This window comes from Ceratotherium simum, chromosome 15, assembly GCF_057802395.1.
Source record: "Ceratotherium simum simum isolate JZ-2026a chromosome 15, ASM5780239v1, whole genome shotgun sequence".
Classification (NCBI taxonomy): domain Eukaryota; kingdom Metazoa; phylum Chordata; class Mammalia; order Perissodactyla; family Rhinocerotidae; genus Ceratotherium; species Ceratotherium simum.
This window is the reverse complement of record NC_141914.1, coordinates 26,344,438-26,368,364: the sequence shown is the minus strand read 5'-3', so window position 1 is coordinate 26,368,364 and position 23,927 is coordinate 26,344,438. Positions and strand designations below refer to the sequence as shown.

Sequence of the window (23,927 nt, the reverse complement as noted above, 5' to 3'; positions counted from 1 at the left end):
GTCTGGTGTCATTTCCCTTCAGCTTGATGGACTTCCTGTAGTATTTTTTGTTAGGCAGGTCTGCTAGCAAAAAATTTTCTCAGTCGTTGTTTATCTGAGACTATGTATATTATGCCTCCATTTTTAAGGGATAATTTTGCTGCCTTCTGGATTGACAGCTTTTTTCTTTCAGCACTCTGAATATGTGATTCCACCGTCTTCTGGCCTCTCTTATTTCTGATTGAAAGTCAGCTGTTAATCATGTTGGTGGTTTCCTACACATACTGAGTAATTTTACTCTTTGTGCTTGCAAGATTTTTCTCTTGTGTTTGCTTTCAGCAGTTTGACTATGATGTGCCTAGGTGTGGGTCTCTTTGTATTTATCCTACTTGAGATTCATTGAACTTCTAAGACCTCTAGATTTGATTTCTTTTAAAAAAATCAAATTTGGGAAGTTTATGGCTGGTATTTTATTAAAAAAAATTTTTTTTCCTTCTCTGTCTCTCCTTCTGGGACTCCAGAAATGTTGGTAAGTTGGTCTCTGAGGCTCTGTTCAATTTTCTTCAACCTTTTTTCTCTCTGTTCTTCAGATCACATAATTTCTACTGATTTGTCTTCAAGGTCATTGATTTTCTTCTGCCATCTTGAATCTGCTGTTGAGCTCTTCTATTAAATTTTTGTTTTAGTTACTGTATTCTTCAACTTCAGAATTTCCATGTGGTTCTTCTACATAATTTCTGTACCTTTATTGAGAAGCTCTTATTTGTTGATTGACTGTTTTCATAATTAAAAAAATTTAAAAGATGAGTTCTTTTTCTTCTTTTAAAGTATTTATAATAGATGTTTTAAAATCTTTGCTTAAATATCTGGGACTACTCAGAAACCATTTGTAGTGACTGCTATTTTTCATTAATTTAGGTCACATTTTCCCTTTTTTTGTACATCTCATAATTGTTGAAAACTGGGCATTTTAGATAATATATTGAAGTAACTCTAGATTGTGACATGCGCCCCCCCCCAGTTATTGTTAGTGTTGTCATTTCACTGTTATTTATATATGATACAATCCTGTTGAAAAAATAAGTAAATTTATCTGCAAAAATAGACATGCAGGAATATCCAGGAAAATTCTGAAATGGAGGCGTACTGAGGGGTGACTAGCTCCATTAGAATTTAAATTTTTTAAAAATATGGATGCAATATTGAAATGTTTTAAAAAGTGAATTAGTATTATACTTTCTGAAGTTCAAAGATGGAATTATTACTAGCTTGTTCTAGTTGAGAAAGACTATTCTTGCCTTTGCACCGTTGTGAAAACTGATGTAAAATCATAGGATGCTTCATATATCATCTGGTCTCCAAGCTTCCTGTGAAGGAGTATATACAAGCTATTCTTGCTAGATAGGAGTCTAGTATTTTTAAAGACCTTCATGCTAGGAAATTCCATAAACTCTTTAGTTTGTTACTATGCTCAGAAATACTGTCAGGAAGTTTTCTTCTTGTGTATAGCTTATGTTCTTTGTTTTTATTTTTTTGGATATAGTACATAGTCTCCCTATGATTATTCTCATCTCTTTGTCAGCTTTTCCTGTCAAAGATGACCTTGATGATTATGTTTCTGTATCTAGGTATTTAATGTGACTTTATAACTATAATCCTTTCTGTTGTGAATACACATGCATTCTGTACATGACTAGTTGTACAGATTGCAGCCTGTATGTGACTAGTTCTATTTATTATTTGTAAGGCCTAGTATTGTGTTTGCTTCTCTCTTCACTTCATAGACTTTACAAAGCAGATATGAATAGTGTTATTAAGTTGTTTCTTAAGCTTTGTTTTCCTTTTCTTTTAGGTCTGTAACCCTCTGAATTTCCTTCAATGTCCCATATCTCTGAAGCTGTAGACTCCAGTCTAGGCAAATTATTCTTTATAAGGCCAGGGTTGTTTCACAGTAACTACTTACCCTATTATATTTTTCCAGTTTTGGACTTAAAAACAAGTCATTGCATGGGTCATTCAGGCATAGCTTACTATTTACAAAGAGTGATCACTTCATTATTCATACCAGTTTCTCCATATTGTATTTGTACAGTATTTTTTCCCTCCATGAGTAATGTGTTTTGTTTGTTGTTTTCCGTTTTTTTTTTTTGTAGGAATTGGATGGCGTGAGTGATTAAGGTGGTATTGAGGGTCTCTGAAGCCTATGAAAGGTAGAAACTCAACCATGATTTCTTTTTCAACTCTACAGCATTCCCTTCCTTGAAGTCTTCATTTTTACCTTAGTCTCAGGTAACTTCAAAACTTATTTTTCATAGTCATGAATAAGTAAATTTTTTCAAATATGAAATCATTTTTTGTCTGCTAGAATTTCATGTTGAGTTTGTGTAATAGTTTCTTTATATTTTGGTATTTATATCTGGAAGAAACTTGGGATTTAATTTTTTTCTTGAGAAAACAATGTTAAAAGGAAATGGATGAATAATGATATTGTTTTAGATTTTAAGTTTAGTGCAGAAAAATATGTGTAGCTTATTACGTAATCTTGTGAAATTTAAATGGGAAGGTGTTTTCTTCTTTAACCCTTTTTCTTTTTTTAAAGATTTTATTTATTTATTTTTCCCCCAAAGCCCCAGTACATAGTTGTCTGTCATAGCTGCACATCCTTCTAGTTGCTGTATGTGGGATGCGGCCTCAGCATGGCTGGAGGAGTGGTGCCTCGGTGCGCACCCGGGATCCGAACCCGGGCCGCCGGCAGCGGAGAGCACGCACTTAACCGCTAAGCCACGGGGCCGGCCCTAACCCTTTTTCTCAGTAGAGTATTGCATTTTTCATTTGCCTGTTATCGGCACATACATATCTACATTAAATTTTGCAGAATTTCCAGGGAAACTCTGTTTTCACGTGGGAAAATTAGACCTATTAATCAAATGTAATGGTGTTTGGTATATAATTTTTAAAATGTGAAAAAACATACTATTTACTGTACATTTGTACATAATGTTTGTTTGCCTGCACTAATATAAGGAAGCAGTCATGTAGATGATTCAGTAATCATTTATATTAGATACAGACTTGGCTACTGTGACAGAGGCTTAAAAAGGCAGAAATATATTTATATTTATTTGAAAAGTCCATGTAAACAATCTTGAGATTGTATGGAGGCTCCAGAGTCATCATGATCTAGGCTTCTTCGTCTTGCTCTGCCATTCTTAGTATGAGGCTTCTCTCTTGTGGTCCAAGATGGTTACCATCATGTCTGCCACTAGGAATAAGGAAAAGGGAAGAACATTTTCCTTTCCTTTTCCTAAGGGGAGTTGTGTATATCACTTCTACTCACATACCAGTGGCTATAACTTTGTCACCTGACCACAACCGGCTGCAAGGGAGGCTGGGAAATGAGTCTTACCTAGGTGGCCGTCTGTTTCACTTAATATTTTATTATTGAGCAAGAAGGAGAGAACAGATTCTGGGAGGACAGCTAGATGTCTGTCACGTTAGGGTTAGTGTCAGATTTACTTTCCACTTGTCTGGTTTAGACTAACAATATAATTTTTATTAAGACATATTAACTCTTGGCCTGGGACAATACTTTGGAAATTATGCTTGTTCAAGTTCTGAGACAGTTCTAGTTTTGTGACTAGTCATCATGGTTTTTTTTGTGTATGAGGAAGATTAGCCCTGAGCTAACATCTGATGCCAGTCCTTCTCTTTTTGCTGAGGAAGATTGGCCATGAGCTAACATCCATGCCCATCTTCCTCTACTTTATATGGGACGCTGCCACAGCATGGCTCTACAAGCAGTGCATCAGTGCGCGCCCGGGATCTGAACTGGCGAACCCTGGGCCGCTGCAGTGGATCGCCTGCACTTGACCGCTTGCATCAACGGGCTGGCCCCCATCGTGGTTTTTTGACTAAACACTGTTAGTTTTGATATTATAAGATGGAATAAGGTATTAAAAGTTAAAACTGACTTGAGATAATTCCTCATTTTGTTTCACTGCCATTAGGTTGAAGCGATTTTTTTTTTTTTAATTTTATTTATTTATTTTTTTCCCGCAAAGCCCCAGTAGATAGTTGTATGTCATTGATGCACATCCTTCTAGTTGCTGTACGTGGGACGCAGCCTCAGCATGGCCGGAGAAGCGGTGCGTCGGTGCGCACCTGGGATCCGAACCCGGGCTGCCAGCAGCAGAGCGCGTGCACTTAACCGCTAAGCCACGGGGCCGGCCCAGGTTGAAGTGATTTGTCTGACATTTTAGACTCCAAGGCAAGGGTGGGGGCCTTGGGTGGGAGGATTTTTTTAGCTACTCATAAAGCTAAATGACGCTTCTAATTCTAAAAAGCCTGTTATTCTCAATGTTTAGATATGATCAGAACAACTTATTTCCAAAGACATTATATACTTTACATAGTTGTTTTTAGATGAAAAGTATTTCATTGTACATTACATTTTATAGTTCTTGTCCTTTTGTAAATACTGTATTTTGAAACAAGTATCAAATATTATGTTTCTATTGTAGAATTTATTAAAGGGTTGGAAAATAGTTGTCAGTTTTCCACCATATTTTATGTCAACATCAACATATATTAACCTTGGTACCTTTTTTAAGAGACTTGAGATAACAGTTAGTTTTGATAAATTTGTGTACTTGTATACAGTATTTATATTAGGCCTTTTGATTTAAGTTTATTAATAAATGGTTATAAGACATTATAGGTCGTCTTGGCATTGAAGGCAGTGAAGCCATTTTTATTTTTATTGTACTTCACAAGTAGGGTTTGTACTGTTAAAGTGAGAGCATTTGTCTAATGTGTGGAAAATGAAATGTTGATTTAAATAGTTACTTTTCTGTTCTGGAATGAGTCTTAGTTACTATATAGTACATATTAAAAATAACTTAGGTGTTTAATGTTTGTTCACATAATGTACAGGGAAGTTTGTTTTAAGAAATATTTTTGATATTCCTTTTACTACACAAGACTGTAGAAAAGTATAGTTTTGTAATAGAAGTAGTATTTTTAATATTAATGTTTGAATTGTTGATATTGGCATAAAATGTGATAGATGAAACAACTAGATCCAGCAGAAGGTAGGATTCTGTTTTGCTTGGACCCTTTTTGCCTTTTCTCTTTCCTTCTCCCTTTTAAGGTAAATTATAGCTGTTTCTTAACAAACAGTTTGAGTTGCCATAAATTTGATGTTTTAATATTTCTGAATACCACAGTTTTCTTGCCGTTACATTGTTTTAGAAGACTTAGGTGATAAGTATTTGGAATGGAGACTCTGCTTACCTTTGCTTTGTTTGAGGGGGGCTTCAGGCATATAAAAATGCCTGTTAACTTGGGCTTAAATATTTATAAATTATTTTTCTGTGGTTAGAAAACGATCACAGATTTTTCTTTAGTTAATCTTTATTATATAACATGATTGGTCTTAGCCTGTAAATTCTCTTATTAAGCATCTTTATTGTTGCTAGCACTAATCAGAAAGGCCATTTTGTCCAGTTGCCATTATTATAAATGATGCTCCTATTGGGATGTTTTGAAATAGTAGCAATTTAAAAATCATCAAGGAGCATAGTTTATAAGATAAGTGTTATAGGTGCAAAATGGTGGTTATACAAAGGTATATCCGAAGGGCTTTCTGAATGTAGAATATGCCTAGACAAGAAGTAGATTTTGTTTTTAAATAAGAGATGAAGCAGTTTTTTGCTTAGATCAAAACTATACTTTTTTTGTGTGTGTGAGGAAGATCAGCCCTGAGCTAACATCCATGCTAATCCTCCTCTTTTTTGCTGAGGAAGACCAGCTCTGAGCTAACATCTGTTGCCAATCCCAAAGCCCCAGTAGATAGTTGTACGTCATAGTTGCACATCCTTCTAGTTGCTGCATGTGGGACACGGCCTCAGCATGGCCGGAGAAGCGGTGCGTCGGTGCGCACCCAGGATCCGAACCCGGGCTGCCAGTAGTGGAGTGCGCGCGCTTAACCGCTATGCCACGGGTCCGGCCCCAAAACTATACTTTTGAAGGATGAGAGAGAATAGAAAACTTCTTAGGAATGACAAATGGCAAATTGTTAAATATGTATTGATAACCGTTTTGTCTCTTGCTTTGTCTAACCAGTTGATCTTGAGGCTGATTGATATTTGTTTTTCTAATGCTGATATTTTTAAGGTATAGTTTCTTACTGACTCCTACGTAGGTTAGAAATGTTAATATCCCAATTAATGTAACTGGCATCCTCCAGCCAAAAAGGAGTTTGCTGAAAATGCTTTGGATTGGAAGTAATTTGTGAAATCTAGCTTTTGTTTTTTATCTGTTTCAGAATAGGTTCCTTTGAGTACTTCTCTTCTGTCTACAAGTGAAGTTTCCTGATAGGTTGAATGGGTTCTGGTACAAGGTGGGGTATTGCTGATTTGGGAGAATATTTTGAGTTGGAAATTATTCTTTTTATAGAAAAGAATGATGTTTAGGTTCCTAAGCTTGCCCACTATAATCTGTTTTGACTCATAGTATATAGTTCAAGTTCTTCAAGGTTTGAAGAAAGAATGGAAAGAAGGATTAAGAGGGTAGATGTTAAACCTGTGAAAAAAAGAATGCAGAAAAATTCACTGAGGTGTGAGTAATAGATGGAAGTGGGAGAACAGGAAATGTAGAAAGTGTCCATTCCTCCTGAAGGAGAAAAAGGGATTCTGTGTTAGGAAGTTCTCCCATGCTAGCCATGAGATGGGAGTAGCCAGCTAAGGAGTGTTGGATTGCTTTACCAAGCCAAGTAGTGGTGACAGGTGGCCCTAGAGTTGATGGGTGAGAAGAGAATGAGTTCAGTGAGTTCTTAATGTGTCCAGGGCCTTTTCAAGTCAGGAGGTAGTATGGTATCATAGAAAGCGCGTTAAACCACGTGACCCTGTTTTGAAATCCCAGCTTAGCTCCTAGCTATGTGACATTGGGTAAACCCCAGTTTCTTCGTCTGTTAAATGGGGATATACTGTAACTGTTTTGAGTGTTATTGTAAATATTAAGTGAAGTAACATATATAAATGTAACTAGCACAGGGTTTTGCCTCTAATAGATCCTTGACACGTTAGCTGTCCTTCCTCTCCAGGTTATGATAATCTCTGAACTTTATAATACAGACTCAAACCTATTAATAAATTTAGAAAGATATTTTCCTCATTAATTGCATAGAACTTCCGTAAAAAAACTCAGTCAGCATTTTAAGTGCCTTTTATAGTTGATTAAAAATGAGTAGTAATGCCCAAGTTGTCCATGTGTTATGCTTCTGTTAACTTTGTTAACAGAAAACAAGCCCTAACAGTTTCCACAGTTTAGGAAATAATTGTAGCACATACTTGTATTAAAAACCCGTGTGTTTAATTCTTTATTAAAAGCCCTGACTCAGAGCTTATTTACTCTATTTCTACTTGCAAATCTATAAAGCTTAGTTTCTAATTGTTGATTAGAAGCATTCAATTTGAAGGTGACAACAAGAAGAGTCAGCTGTCTTTTCTGGAAGACAGGAGACAGTGATGGCCGATAATTTATGTTCTCTTTAAATGCATCATTGCCATTAGGTTTAAATGACCAAGGATTACTTAATCAGCTACAATTTGGATTACTTTTACACAGCTGAACCAAAACATTTTTCAATAGAAAAGGATGGGTAGGGGTGTGTATGGGAGAGGGGAAATTGAATGGAGCAGGAAGCAGAATTGTGGCACCCTGAATATCCCTGTTGCTGTACCTTTGAGCTTCTCTGGCAGAGGGTTGGAGATGAAGGGAGAATCATACTTGGAAGGCGGAAAAGAATGCAGTTTGAAGTAATCTGCTAAAGGGAGATTTAGGAGAAATTGGCTGGAGCTGGGCCCCTTCCTTCCTTCCTCTTCCCTGCTCTATTCTAGTTTTTAGCAATCTCTGTTCTGGGTAACTTGAATTCCAGAAGAAGGAGTACTATCTCACCTTTAGTGGAATTAGCCCTAGGACATCATTGTCCATCCTGTCTTTGCTCTTAATGACTCTGCTGTTTTATACCCTTTGTCAGCTGCCCAGGGTCCCTTCACTTAAAAAATAATGAGTCATCACAAGGAGCTCAGGGTGGCTTATTGCTTATTATTCCACCTAGTCCTCCTTTTTCCCCAGTTGGACAGAGGCTCCTGGCAATGCAAATTAATTGCATTTATTAATTTGCATATTTCTTTAATTCTTCCAGAGCAGTCTTTCATGTAAGTGACATGATTTAAAGGAATCCTCTCTCCTGTGTAATATCCCTAACTCCTGAATTTCCATTAATTGTGTAGACATTTGGGTCAAAAAGCAGTTGGCTTTTTGAAGGTTTAGCAGGAAGAGACATTTAACTATTCACATCTTAGTGTGGATTGATTACATCAGTTTCCTCTTTTTGCACTTGGCTGATCCTCCTGAAAATATTGAAATTAGTGAAAGGAAGTAGCGTGTGTTAACTTTTGAGCATGGGACCTTTTGTTGTATTCGGGTTTTGAATGTGCACTAAGGCCCATGAGAGCTTTGACTGAGACCATGTAGGAGTTAGAAGGAGGAGAGTTAAAGATGATAAGCGCGTATCAGAGAGCTTCAAGGACAATAAAAAATGTACTTTCTTAACTTTATCATTTTTGTAGTGTAGCTTTGTCCTTTTCCCTTTTACCACAGTCTTGGTGAAATTAACTTTTTGTTTGAGAGGCCTGTTTCATTTCCTGTCCAGCTTACTCTGCCCAGACACCAGTTGAGGTGTGTGATACAACTATGGCTCACTTTATTTGTCTATGTATCTTCTTCTTGATTTTTTTCTGTTAATATATCTTGGAGAACTTTTCACCCAGCACACGTAGCTACCTCATTCCTTTTAATGGCTATGTATATTCCATTGTATGGTTGAATCATAATTAATTTAACAAGTCTGTCACTGGGTGCTTAGGTTGTTTCCAATCTTTTCGCTTTAAAGGGTTGCACGAAACGTCCTTGTACATGTATCTTTTGTTAATTTTTATGAATAAGCCTATAGGATTGTGTATATCCCTAGTAGTGAGGTTGCTGGGTCAAGGGTACATGAAGTTTTCATTTTGATAGGTATTTCCAAGGCTCACCTTAAAACCTTGTCAGGGCTGTGTTTATGGATCTTGAAATCTGTGTTGGTATCTTAGTATTTTGTGGTATTTCAGGGACACAATCTCAAAAACAGTTTCTCGGCTAGCCAATAACTCGAAATGTATGGCTTAATTTGGGGTCATAGGAATAAAAAACCATAAAGGTAAAAAAGGAAGAGAGATTCGTTTTTGTGTGTATATGGCCTGTTTCAAGAACATTATCCAAGAGGTCAAGTTTGTCTTCCATTTACAGTATTTCCACTTCCTTTCCATTTACTACCTCTATTTTGTGGTGTGCTCTCTTCCTATTCTAAGTCCCTCCCTCTGGCACTTTATGCAAAGCTGCCTTTTTCCCCAAAATAGTCTCTGTCCCCGAAGTACTTCGACTTCCTCATTACTTATTGTTTCAGCCTATGTTAGGGATAAGGTTAGTAAAAAAATTATATTTTTATGTTTGTTTTAATATATACATAACACTATAGGAGTGTAGTTTTAAATAGTATGCATATATTATGATATGCTAAATTTTTAAAAAATAAATTAGGTACATGATCAAAAATATTGGAGTTGAGGATCCCTGCTTTAGGGAAATGTAGACCTTGTGTTGGGTTAACAAGTCAGCTTCAACCTTGGCTACTTTTTTTCTTTTTCTTTTTTTCTTTCTTTGCTGAGGAGGATTGGCCCTGAGCTAACATCCGTTGCCAGTCTTCCTCTTTTTTGTTTATGGGTTGCCACCACAACATGGCCACCGATGAGTGGTGTAGGTCCATGCTGGGGAACTGAACCTGGGCCACTGAAGTGGAGTGTGCCGAACTTAACCACTCGGCCACGGGGTGGGCCCTGCTACTTTTTTTTTTTTTAATACTAAGTTCTGTCTTAGGTCAGTTTTTCTGATAACTGCATCTACATCTTCCACATTCTTTAATTCTACATCTTCCACATTCTTTAAAAGCCCCCAATATATATATTTTTTTTAATAATGACGTATGTGGCAATAGCAGCTATAGCAGCATTGAAGAATAGCAGTAAAGGGTGGCTTTGTGTGTATGTAAGTCCCTTTTAAGTTAGAGGCTTTCCAGGTTCTTTAAGAAAACAGTAAATAGATGAGAAGAATATAATTGATTTGTTAAGGATTTCCAAAGAAATGGCCAGAATAAACAAATTGTAGCCCTAAAAGACTTTCCACTTAGTTGTAGGATAGTTTATTCTCAAAGAAATGTGATAAATAGAATATTTGAAGACAATCAGGGAAGACCAGATTAGCAAGTATGAACTGTATTTTATTTTGTTTATTTTGCTGTTTATATGGCTGTTTTTTGAGCTGTTCATTTAAATAAAGATTTCTCCCTAGATGATAATGTTAGTAAATGAAAGAGTATTTAGATTTCAGTAGTGTGTTTGAATTTAACTGATCATTTATTTTACCTCTGAAAGCTATGATCAAGGTAGTAACCATTACCTACCTGAGTGATTTGGGACAGAGATGACTAAACTGAAACATAGTTAATGCATTTACTATAACTGTGGGCTCTTCATGTTGGGTAGTGTATATATGTTTATTTCACACAGTCTGATAATAGCAGTTGGTTTTTAAAAACAAATTTTGTACCAACGCTTTGACCTTCTTTGAGATGGTTTCTTTGAATTTCATGATTTTTGTTATGTTAGTTCCTAGAGTAATGCAATGGAATATGAATTTACAGCAACCAAAGTTAGAAGGGCAGATTTAATATTGTCTGTCATTTCTAGAATAATGGAGAAAATAAAATAATGTAATTATTTAATAGTGGCTAGTTCTTTTCATGACGTATTGAATTTATTTAATCATGTGCAACTACTTGAGAATATATTAGTAATGAAAATATTAGTTTTATGTCATTTTAACAAATTTGAAAACATTTGTAAAAAAATGTTTTATTATAGAAAGTTTCAAATTAGAGATAAATATAAATATGAAAAAAACCTGGTAATTTCACCACCCAGTGCTAATGTTAATATTGTTAGCATTTTAGATAAACCTTTGTACATTCAAACACACACACTCAGATATTTCTGTTAATATATTGGGATATTTCCCCAAATTTTCAAATATTTTTCAAGAATATTTTCAGGACTATATGGATTTTTTTTGAGTTTCAGCAGACTTTAACTTTTTATTGAAGTATAGTAGGTGATAGAAGTGTGCACATATCACAGGTGCACATCTTGACCTTTTACAAAGTGAGCACACCTGTGGAATCAGTGTTTAACTCAAGAAAAAACATTGCCAGCTCCCAGACACTCCCTTTTTCCTGCCGCCTGTCCCCCTCAAGAGTAGCCATTATTCTGATTTTATTTTTAAGAAAAACTCTATTGAGATATAATTTACATACAATAAAATTCACCTAAGTGTACAGTAATTCAGTGATTTTTAGTAAATTTATTGAGTTGTGTAACCATACTACAGTCTAATTTTAAAAAATATGTATGAATATATTTTAACCAGTTTCCTCGTGTTGAATGCATAGTTTATTTCCAGTTTTTCACTATTGTAAACACCACTATAGTGATTTTCCATGTATATCTTTGTGTGCATTTCTGATTTCATCAGGGTGGGTTCCTAAAAGTATAATCACTGGTTCAAAGAATATGTGCATTTTTATGGCTTTTGATACGTAGTACCAAATTACCTTTGGAAATAGTTGAACTAATTTATACTCCCACTGTCAGTAGAGTGTCTTTTGTTTTTTTATTTTTTTGGCTATCTCAACATTGGATGAATTTTTTGAAGAGTCATTACCAGTTTGGTGGGTGAAATATGGTACCTCTGTTTTAATGTATATTTCTTTGATTACTACTGTAAGTGGCTATTATTTTATATATTTAGTGACTGTTTCTAAGTTTTCTTTATGATATACCTGATAATCTTCTGTCAGTTTCTTTCTTTTTTTTTTTTTTTTTTAAGATTTTATTTATTTATTTATTTTACCCCCAAAGCCCCAGTAGATAGTTGTATGTCATAGCTGCACATCCTTCTAGTTGCTGTATGCGGGACGCGGCCTCAGCATGGCCGGAGAAGCGGTGCGTCGGTGCGCGCCTGGGATCCGAACCCGGGCCGCCGGCAGCGGAGCATGTACACTTAACCGCTAAGCCACGGGGCTGGCCCTGTCAGTTTATTTCTTAATGCATCTCTTTTTATTTCTATTAAATTTTAATATATTAAAGGATATGGATCCTTTGGTGTTATGAATACTTTCCCCCAATATGCTTTATGTCAGGCTCATTTTGCATAATGAAATAGATTGGAACTTTATGTCTTGATGTCAAAAATGAAAATTTGTGTTTTACTCTACCAGCCTTTGGAAACTTATCTTGGTAATTTTTAAATTGGAGGCAATCCTGAATTACATGAATAAAAATTTTCTATTAAAGTGTATACCTTTTGTAATTTGAAATTTAAAAAAATGTCAAGTAGACATAAAACTAATTTATTGTGCTTTGTTGCCAAACTTGGTCTTTCTAGGCAGTTATACTTAAGCATGAACATTGACGACAAACTGGAAGGATTATTTCTTAAATGTGGCGGCATAGACGAAATGCAGTCTTCCAGGGCAATGGTTGTAATGGGTGGAGTGTCTGGCCAGTCTGCCGTGTCTGGGGAACTGCAGGAGTCAGTACTTCAGGATCGGAGTATGCCTCACCAGGAGATCCTCGCTGCAGATGAAGTGTTACAAGAAAGCGAAATGAGACAACAGGATATGATATCACATGATGAACTCATGGTCCATGAGGAGACAGTGAAAAATGATGAAGAGCAGATGGAAACACATGAAAGACTTCCTCAAGGACTGCAGTATGCACTTAATGTCCCTGTAAGTAATTCCTTTATAAAGATATTAAATTTATAGTTAGAAATGTAATTAATTTTAAGTAATACTACAAGTCATTGAAGAAATTTCAGAAAATGTTTAAAGGCTAAATAGTTCTAATGGGTGTTCTTAAATAGATATACTAAATATTGACAGAAATCGTATTTGAAAAGGCAAAATTAAGTTTTTGCATTACATACATTTTAGAAACTTATCTTTTCCAGGATAACATTTATTTCTCTGTCAGGATTACTGTGTGTTAAATTGTAAGTGCTTAAGTTTTAAAGATGTTTTAATTTCTGAGTTTCTCCGTAAAGAGTAGAAAGATTGAATCTTGAGCATAACTGGAAAAAGATCATACGTTCCAGAGTTTTTCCTTCAGATTCTGTAACTCTTGGCAATTCCTGCCTTCTTAATTTTTTTCACTATCTTTCTAGAGTAATATCAGCCGTTTAGTCTTTCCTATTTACCCTAGACATCATGGTTCATCACCTGAGGTAGTCTTTTGTAGGCACCTATAACTTTTTTGGCTTCTTGTATTTTTATTTTTACCTGATGACCAGCAAAACCACAACCATTGTGTAATCCTCTTCTATTCTTTCTGTGGTATTAAACCTGAGTTCCTTTCAGTACATCTAATATACTGTACTTTTTCTTTTGCTTCAGGACCTTCATATATCCTGCTTGTAATATTCTCCTCAGCCATACCCACTCCCTGTTTTTTAACCTAGTTAGTGCCTCATGATTGTAAGCCTGCCACTTCTGTCCAGTCTAGGTTGAGTCCTTACAATAGACTTGTGATTACTTGTTCAATGTCTGTCTCTCTGATAAATTGTAGGCTCTATGAGAGCGTAAATTTTGTCTTACTTGCCATTATATCCCTGGTGTTGACGCGTGGTGTGAATGAATGAGTAACTGCTTATAGTTGTGTTCTAATACATGTGCTCACCAGCTTTTACCTAGCCATTGCAGTAGCCTTGTTTTTTAGCCTGTAGATGTGATGGATTCTGTTAACTGATTTCTGAATGTTGAACCAGCCTTGCCTACCGATATATAATTCTTTTTATACATTGTTGCATTCACTTTGCTAATACTTTGTTGAGGGTTTTTGCATCTATGTTCATGAGGTATAGTGGTCTAGTTTTCTTTTCTCATAATATCTTTGTCTGATTTTGATATTAGAGTAATCCTGACCTCATAGAATGAGTTAGAAGTACTCCCTCTGCTTCTGTTTTCTGGAAGAGTTTGTAGAGAATTGGTATAATTTCTTCCTTAAATATTTGGTAGAATTCACCAGTGAATCCATATGGCCTTGTATTTCTCTTTTGGAAGGTTATTAATTACTGATTCAATTTCTTTAATAGATATAGGCCTATTTAGATTGTCTATTTCTTCTTGTGAGAGTTTTGGCAGATTGTGTCTTCCAAGGAATTGGTCCATGTCATATAGGTAATCAAATTTGTGGGCATAGAGTTGTTCATAGTATTCCTTTATTATCCTTTTAATGCCCATGGGATCTGTAGTGATGTCCCTACTTTCATTTCTGATATTAATAATTTATGTCTTTTCTCCCTGTTTCTTAGCCTGACTGGAGGCTTGCTGCCCCACCTTTTTTTTATACCATCTTAACATTTTTAAGCGTACAGTTCAGTAGTGTTAACTATATTTACATTGTGGTACAACAGATCTCTAGAACTGTTTCATCTTGTAAACTGAATCTCTGTACCCATTGACCAACAATTCTCCATTTTCCCCTCCACCCAGTAGAGGCTTGCTAATTTTATTGATACTTTAAAAGAACCAGCTTTTGATTTTCTGTATTGATTTCCAGTTTTCAGTTTCATTGATTTCTGCTCTAATTTTTATAATTTCTTTTCTTTTCTTATTTATTTATTTTTTAAGATTTTATTTATTTATTTATTTCCCCCAAAGCCCCAGTAGATAGTTGTATGTCATAGCTGCACATCCTTCTAGTTGCTGTACGTGGGACGTGGCCTCAGCATGGCCAGAGAAGCGGTGCGTCAGTGCGTGCCTGGGATCCGAACCCGGGCTGCCAGCAGCGGAGCGCGCGCACTTAACCGCTAAGCCACGGGGCCGGCCCCTGTTATTTTGGATTTAGTTTGTTCTTTTTTTCCTAGTTTTCTAAGGTGGAAGTTTAGATGATTGATTTTAGATCTTTCTTTTCTAATATATGCATTCATTGCTATAAATTTCCCTCTACACACTGCTTTTGCTGTGTCCCGCAAATTTTGATAAGTTATATTTTTATTTTCGTTTAGTTCAATATATCTTTTAATTTCTCTTGAGATTTCTTCTTTGATCCATGTGTTATTTAGAAGTGTACCGTTTAGTCTCCAAGTATTTTGGGATTTTCCAGCTATTTTTCTGTTATTGATTTCTAGTTTAATTTCATCGTCGTCTGAAAGCATATATTGTATGATTTCTTTTTTTTTTTTTTTTTTTTTTTTTTTTTAAAGATTTTATTTATTCATTTTTCCCCCAAAGCCCCAGTACATAGTTGTCTGTCATAGCTGCACATCCTTCCAGTTGCTGTATGTGGGACGCGGCCTCAGCATGGCTGGAGGAGTGGTGCCTCGGTGCGCACCCGGGATCCGAACCCGGGCCGCCGGCAGCGGAGCGCACGCACTTAACCGCCAAGCCACGGGGCCGGCCCTATTGTATGATTTCTATTCTTTTAAATTTGTTAAGGTGTGTTTTATGGCCCTGAATGTGGTCTGTCTTAGTCAATGCTCCATGTGAGCTTGAGAAGAATGTGTGTTCTACTGTTGTTGGATGAAGCAGTCTGTAGATTGTAATAGCCTTTTTATTGGACTGACTGTAGTGAGCCTTGTCCAATCTATATTTGAGATAGTTTCTATAATGATCTTTCCAAAACGAGATTTATACTTCTCACTTCCCTGCTAAAACTTTTTCAGAGGTTCCTTGTTGCCAGACAACTAAAATGTGTGCTTCTCCATGGGCTGAAAGAGCCTTCATAATCAGGTCTCTTCATATCCAACCCCTTACAAAATAGTTGAAGCCCCTCTTCCTGCTTCATACTTTAAGCATATCAAATTACTTTAGTTGCTCAGGTTCACTATGCTTTTTTCTATTACTTCTGTACATGTATATACCTATAATATTCTTTGTTGGAAATCTACTGGTTTTCACTTCTCTGCTTAAAAGCTTTTCTCTTTTGTGTAATTTTCATTGTGGTAACTAACTGATTTTGCATTTCTTTGCTTGTAAGACTATAAAGTTTCTTTTCTGGATCTTGCCTTTTAACTTTGTGTTCTCAATATCTGGACTATATGTAGTAGGCAATCAAATATTTTTTGAGTGAAAATACGTTTTTTTTTAATTTAGGAAAAGTTTAAAGTGAAATGCTCTCAAATCCTAAGCTTATATTTCAGAGTTTTGACAACTGCGTAAACTTGTATAACCCACAGCCCATCAAAATACAGAATATTTCCATCATCCTAAAAAGTTTCTTTGTGTTTCTTTCCGGTCAATCCCCTCCACAACAGTTGTTCTGATTTTTTTTCCCCCCATCATAGATTAGTGTTGTCCCTTGAGAACTTCACGTAATTGGAATCATATATAGCTCTTGTGTCTGGCTTCTTTTGCTCAGCATGATGTTTTTGCAGTTTATCCATGCTGGTTGGGTGTATCAGTAAGTAGTTCATTCCATTTCATTGTTGATTAATATTCTATTGTTTTATTATCCTAAAATTTGTTTATTCATTTCCCCTTTTATGATTAATATGTTATCTCTAGTTTTCAACCATTGTGAGTAAAGCTGCTATGAACATTCTTGTACAAGCCTTTTTTCATTTCTTTTGGGTACATTTTTATAGAAGTTAAATCGTTTTTCTTGTGTTTTCATTTTGTTTGATCTAGTCTCTGTCTTTGCACTAGTATCACAGTATCTTGATTGCTGTGTCTGTTATAGTAAATCTTGAAATCAGGTAGTATAAGTCCTCCAATTTTGTTATTCTTTTGCAAGACTGTTGTGACTATTCTAGGTCGTTTGTATTTTCATATAAAATATAGAATCAGCCTTTCAGTTTCTATAAAAAGAAACAGCTGGATTTTGATTGGGATTGTACTGATTCTGTATATTGACTTGATGAAAATCAACATCTAAACAGTAGTGGCTTTCAATCCATGAATTTATTTAGGTTTTCTTTAATTTATCTTAGCATTGTTCTGTAGTTTTTAGTGTAGAGTTATTGGACATATTTTGTTAAATTTACTCTTAGGTATTTCATGTTTTGGATGCAGTTGTAAATGATATTTTGAAGAATTTCAGTGTCTAATTTTGCATGACTGGTATGTAGAAATGCAGTTGCTTCTTTTTACATTGACTGTGTTTCCTGTGTTCTTGTTTCGTGTACTTATTAGTTCTAGTAGTTATTTTGTAGATTCTTTAGGTTTATTCGTGGTCATATTGTCTGATCATATTGTCCATACATTTTACATCTTCCTTTCCAATCTATATGTCTTTTACTTCTTTTTCCTTCCGTATTGCACTAAGGCCTCCAGTACAATGGTGAATAGAAGTGGTAACAGTAGACTTCTTTGCCTTGTTCCTGATCTTTAGGGGACTGTATTCAGTTTTTCACCATTTAGAATTATTTTAGCTGTAGGTTTTTTTATAGATAATTTTTATTAGGTTGAAGAGTTTTCTTTCTAGTTTGCAAAGATTTTTTTTTAACTATGAATGGATGTATAACTTCATCAAATGCTTTTTCTGCATCTATTAAATGATCATGTCATTTTTCCCCCCTTATTATCTTAATATAGTGAATTACATTGATTGATTTTCAAATGTTAAACCAACCTTGCGTTCCTGGGATAAACTGCACTTGATCATGCTATGTCATCCTTTTTATATGTTGTTGGATTCAGTTTACTAATTTTTAGAAAGAATTTTTATGTATATGTTTATGAAGGATGTTAGTTTTCTTGCAATATCTTTGTTTTAGGAATACTAGCCTCATTATAAATGGGTTAGGAAGTATTTCTTCCTCTATTTTCTGAAAAAGTTTGTGTAAGATTGGTATTATTTCTACCTTGAGTTTTCTTTGTGGGAAAGTTTTTAATTCCAAATTTAATTTTTTTAAATTTGTAAGGCTACTCAGATTTTAAATTTTTTCTTGAATCAGTTTTGATAAATTGTATTTTTCAAGGAATTTGTCCATTTCTTCTTAATTGTTTAATTGAACAAAATTTTTCATAATATTTTCCTATTCTTTTATTGTGTAAAGAATCTATAATGATTTCTTCTTTCTCATTTCTGATAAGTACCACTATCAGAAATAGTGTCTTTTTCTTGATTAGTCTGGATAGAGATTTATCAATTTTACTGGTCTTTTCAAATAATCAAGTTTTGGTTTGTTGATTTTCACTATTCTTTTAAAATTTCATTCATCTTTACTTTCGGTTATTTCTTTCCTTCTGTTTACTTGTTTTTAATTAGCCCTTCTTTTCCTAGCTTTTTATTTTATTTTATTATTTTTTTTTTTTTAAAGATTTTATTTATTTTTTATTTTTTGTCCCCAAAGCCCCAGTAGATAGTTGTATGTCACAGCTGCACACCCTTCTAGTTGCTGTATGTGGGACTCGGCCTCAGGATGGACAGAGAAGTGGTGCCTCGATGCGCACCCGGGATCCGAACCCGGGCCGCCAGCATCGCAGCGCGCGCACTTAACCACCAAGCCACAGGGCCGGCCCTTTTCCTAGCTTTTTAAAGTAGAAGGTTTAGATAGATGATTGTTTTAGACCTTTCTTCATTTTTAATGTAAGCATTTGAAGCTCCAAACTTACCTTAATCCTTTGTAATTTCTTTTTGACCTGTGAATTAATTAGAAGTGTTTTGTTTAATTTCTGAATATTTTGAAATTTTCCAGGTATCTTTTTGTCATTGATATTTAATCATTGTAATTAGAGAATGTACATTGTGTGATTTTAGTCCTTTTAAATTTGTTGAGACTTATTTTAGGGCCCAAAAAATGATTAGTTGGTGAAAGTTCTATATTCACTTGAAAAGAATGTGTTCTGGCTGTTGTTGGGTGGGTTATTTTGTAAATGTCAGTTAAGTCCAGTTGGCTGGTTGTGTTCTTCAACTCTTTTATATCCTTAGTGGTCTACTTGTTCTCTAACAGTTCAAGTTTGTTTTCAGAAAGACCTAGTTCAGACTTATATGTTGCATTAATTGTCATGTCTCTTTAGTTTTCTTTAGTCTGGGTTAGTTCCACGCTTTTAAAATTGTATAATCCTAATACTTGAAAGTTAGAGACCATTTACTTTGTAAAATGTCCCTCAGTTTGGGTTTATCTGATTTTTCCTCTTAATGAGATTTAAGTTATCTTTGGCAGGGATATTGCAAAAAGTGATGCTGTGTTCTCTCCCCATTGCATACCAACTGTGGCGCATGATTTGCCCCATTCTGATGATGGTTCACTTTGATCAGTTGATTAAGGTGATGTCTCCCAGGTTTTGCCACTGTAAAGTTAATCTCAGTCCTCATCACACTTTTTAATTTATTAATTAATTTGTATCAATATGGACTTAGGAGTTTTATTTTATTCACTGGGTTAAAATCTATTACTAAGAATATTTTAATGGTTGGTTTAAGATTTGGCCAATTGAAGCCTCTGCAAGCTGGCTTCTATGTTCTTTTGACATGTCCCTTCAATCTTTGAGCACTTTCTTGCCTTCTGTCATGAGATGTTCTCAGCTTATCTTATCTTTTTCCTGCCTCAACCCTGGAATCAGCCATTTCTCTAAGGAACCCTAGTTCATTTTAGTGGAGAATGGTATTTAGAAACCAAGATCTGGGTGCTCAGTGTGCTGCTCATTGCTGTTGGGGTATAGCTGCTCCCAGGCCTGTCAGTGGGCAAAGCCAGAGAATATATATATGTGTATAATTATATATATTTGTATGTATATATGTATGCACATTTACATCTATAACTATCTCTGTATCTATCAATATTGAAAACCATGAGTTCACACTGATACCTCTAGTTACAGTCCATTACCAGAGTACATCTTAGTTTTCTCCCTCCCACAGCTTATAACTCCCTTCTTAGACAGTGAGAAACTTGGCTTCTGTTATCCTTAATATATTTACTTACTTGATCAGACCCTCCACCCCCACCTCCCATGTGTAACCATTTTTCCTTCAATGCCACCCCCTTCCCAGACGGATGCCGTCTTCACTCTACCCAGGTTTCTGTACTCCATGGCAGTGCATGCCACTCTCTGTCCCCTGCATGGATGCCTTCCTTCCCCTGCATGTGGTTTGATAAGGTGTACTGGCCCTCATCAACACATGGAGCCCTCCTTATCCACCATGCTGGTCCACACCCACTCTTTGAAACCTTCTTCACCCCACTTAGCTTCTTGCCCCTTGCTCCGGGCTGCCCTCCTCCCACAACATAGACCCTTCCTTATGCTGCTTGGGCTCCGACACCTCATGCTGAGCTGCCCTTCTATGTGGAGAACCTCCTCACCCTGCTTACACTCGGACATCTTGCTTTGGGCAGCCCTCCCATGCAGATGCCAGTCTTCATTCTGTCTGGGATCTGATACCTTGTTTTGCTCCACCTTATAGCTCTAGGAGTGAATGGTTCATGGAGAATAAGTGGATAGGGAGGAACCGGAAGGGGAAGGGACGAGATTTATCCTTTTACCTTTTTTTAGTTTAAAAATTATGTGGATTCACAGGAAGTTGCAAAAATAGTACAGAGAGGTCCCACGTACCCTTCACCCAGTTTCCACCAGTGGTTACATTTTATATAACTATAGAGCAATCTCAAAGTCAGGAAATTGACATTGCTACAATATGTCCAATGTTATATACTTTATCACACATGTAGATGTGTGTAACCACCACCACAATCAAGATGCAGAACTAATCCATCATAACAAAGATCTCTCTGGTGCTAACCCTTTGTTGTCACACCTTCCCCCCCCATCCTAGCCCCTGGCTCTCGTACCCCTAATCTATTTTCCATCTCTGTAACTGTCATTTTGAGAATGCTCCGTCAGTGGAGATGTATAGTATATGACTTTTTGAGATTGACTTTTTCCACTTAACATAATGCCCTTGAGAGCCATTCGAGTTGTGTGTATCAATAGTTTGATCCTTTTTATTATAGAGTGGTATTCTATGGTGTGGATGTACCACAGTTTAACCATTCACTTATGGGGGACATTTTAATTGTTCCCATGTTTTAGCAATTACAAATAAAGCTGCTATGCATATTCATCTCTAGGTTTTTGTGTGAACATAGTTGTATATATCTCCAGGATAAACACCCTCTCATACCCATGCCACTAGATATAATCACGCCTAACATTTTGGTATATGTACTTCTATGCTTTTTTGATATGCGTACCATGCATCAGATAGTGTTGCTTTTTATCTGTTCTTTTCACTTGCCAGCATATTTTGAACTTTTCTCAACTTCTTGTTCTTCTAATCCTTCTTAAATATCTGCTTGATAGTCCATATTTATGGATAATCCATAATTGAGTCATGGTACTCCTAATAGATAATAATAAATTTGAGTCCATTCTGGAAATGAATCAATGAAAAGTTGTCTCATACTATATACCAAATGGACAGAATTTAGGATTTGTGTAACATTGCTTAATAGTAGAACATAACAGACATGAGAAATTATATCCCTTACTTCTTACTTATGCATTCCTGCTGATAAAGCAGAGTGATGAAGGGCAGGTCTTGGGATCGTGAATATACATTTTTGAATTAGAGAGAGCACATTGATCTAGAACAGTATGATCCAGGTCCCCAAAAGTGTGAAAACTTACGTTACCAGGCCTTGCATCCTTTCTAGACTTGTGTTTAAACCCTTTTAAAAACAGATATTGAATATACTAATGGTTTTCTTCTTTTATTTGCTCATTTACTTGGAGGTCACGAAGAACTTTGTTTCGTATTAACTTTTTTTGGTAATTCAAAACAAAAGGTTGGGTTGTGAGTTTTTTTAAATTGTTAATAATAGTTTAGGTTCTGTAGCCTATGTAAACTCCCTAGTGTTTTGTGACAGTTGAAGTAAAAGTTCTTCATTTGTGATAACTGCTAATTTTTGGGGTTTATCTTGACCTTACTACTCTAAATCAGTCATCCAAAGTCAACTCAGTGGCCGTACATTTTCAACAGCAATCTACAGGCCAGCTTTTTTTTTTTTTTTTTATGAGGAAGATCAGCCCTGAGCTAACATCCGTGCTAATCCTCCTCTTTTTGCTGAGGAAGACTGGCTCTGAGCTAACATCTATTGCCAGTCCTCCTCCTTTTTTTTCCCCCAAAGCCCCAGTAGATAGTTGTATGTCATAGTTGCACATCCTTCTAGTTGCTGTATGTGGGACGCGGCCTCAGCATGGCCGGAGAAGCAGTGCGTCGGTGCGCGCCCGGGATGTGAACCCCGGGCCACCAGTAGCGGATCGCACGCACTTAACTGCTAAGCCACGGGGCCGGCCCATACAGGCCAGCTTTTGAATGTCTGTAGTTTACTCGTTAGAATTTTGTTTTCTAATATGTTAGAAATTTGAATTAAAGTTAAATAAAATTAATATTTCAGTTCCTCAGTCTCATTTGCCACATTTCAAGTGCTTGATAGCCACACATGGTTAGTGGCTTCTGTATTGGACAGCATAGATAAAGAACCTTTCCATCATTGCACTAAGTTTTATTGGCTACTGCTGTGTGAGAAAGCTTCTCAACTCGGAAACTAAATTTATTTCAGAAATTTGAAAAAAAGTACTTGGTTTATCCATTTTATTCTTATATCCATTCAAGAAGAATTGGGAAGTCATAACTCTCTATGGTCTTTATTTTTCCGCTTTGATGGTAAGCATGTTTTGAAGAGTAAAGACATATCTGTGTTGACAAGATAGAACAAATTGTAATTCATAGTGGTATATGCCACATTTGTTTTCTAGAAAATTATTGGATTGTATCACTTGAGCGAAAGGATTTTATAAATTAGGAGCTATAAAAAATCATGCTCTAGTCATATAATGATATAATAAATTGTAAAGTATTTCAGGTATTTATAACTCCTGAAAAAATACACTTTAGCATTTGTGTAGCATTTTGTTTTAGTCACGCATTTTCTGTGCTATAAAACAGCATGAATAAAATTGTAGGTGTACTTTTATGCATTTTGTATTTGTGATTATTTTGTTTAATGGCCTAGGAAACTCCAAATGTATTTGGCTGTGGTTAGAAGACCCCTGTTTTGTTTTTTAGTTTTTAGGTTTCCTTAAATCTTGGCATTAGTTTAAGGAGGACTATTTAGATGTTTTCTCAAATACCTCTTTCTCCAGTCAATAAAAACCTAATATTCTGATGCTAAGAATTTGAGTATGTATCTTAAACAGTGGATGACTTTTTTCCTTCTATTTAAAAAAAAAAGAAAAAAAGGAATCATTTTACCCATTTCAATGATTTTAAGATACTATTTTTACCTCATATTTTGTACTCTGGTTTAATTGCAGAATTGGATTGCATTTATTGGTGACAAATGATCTTTCACAATCATCTTTGAAGATGACAGACCTGTTTGCCTTTGTATTTATTTGCTTAAATAGTCATTGGTAGAATATGGTTCATCCTCTCTTTTTGGCTAACTTCCAACTTGTTATCCCCATTACATTGTATGCTTTTTCAACAAAGTCATTTATTGGTTGTAGCCAATTCTTATTACCACTGCATTTGTTTTAAGCTTCATTTGAGCGATTCGGAGGTGGTTTTGTTTTGTTCATTGGCTGTTGGGTCCTTGTCTTTTGAGGTGATTGTATTGGCTTTTATTGGGGCTGTATGCTTTAAGAGATGCTTTTTTTCCCCCATTCAAATACTTTTTACTCCGGGCCGGCCCCGTGGCTTAGTGGTTGAGTGAGCGCGCTCCACTGCTGGCGACCCGGGTTCGGATCCCGGGCTCGCACCGACGTGCTGCTTCTCCGGCCA

General features: G+C 35.8%; 1 protein-coding gene across 6 annotated transcripts in view; it reads left to right on the top strand.

Moving 5' to 3' along the window:
* Window positions 1-23,927, top strand: part of ZNF148 (zinc finger protein 148) — a 122,582-nt gene that overhangs the window by 38,637 nt on the left and 60,018 nt on the right. For 5 of the 6 annotated variants that reach the window (XM_087439735.1, XM_087439739.1, XM_004424510.3 and 2 more), the window contains 2 exons: window positions 2,133-2,268; window positions 12,580-12,928. In XM_087439735.1, the coding sequence (XP_087295861.1) occupies window positions 12,596-12,928 (333 nt within the window). In that variant the 5' untranslated portion in view covers window positions 2,133-2,268; window positions 12,580-12,595. The remainder of the gene's footprint in view (window positions 1-2,132; window positions 2,269-12,579; window positions 12,929-23,927) is intronic. The other variant, XM_087439740.1, reaches the window with a different exon arrangement.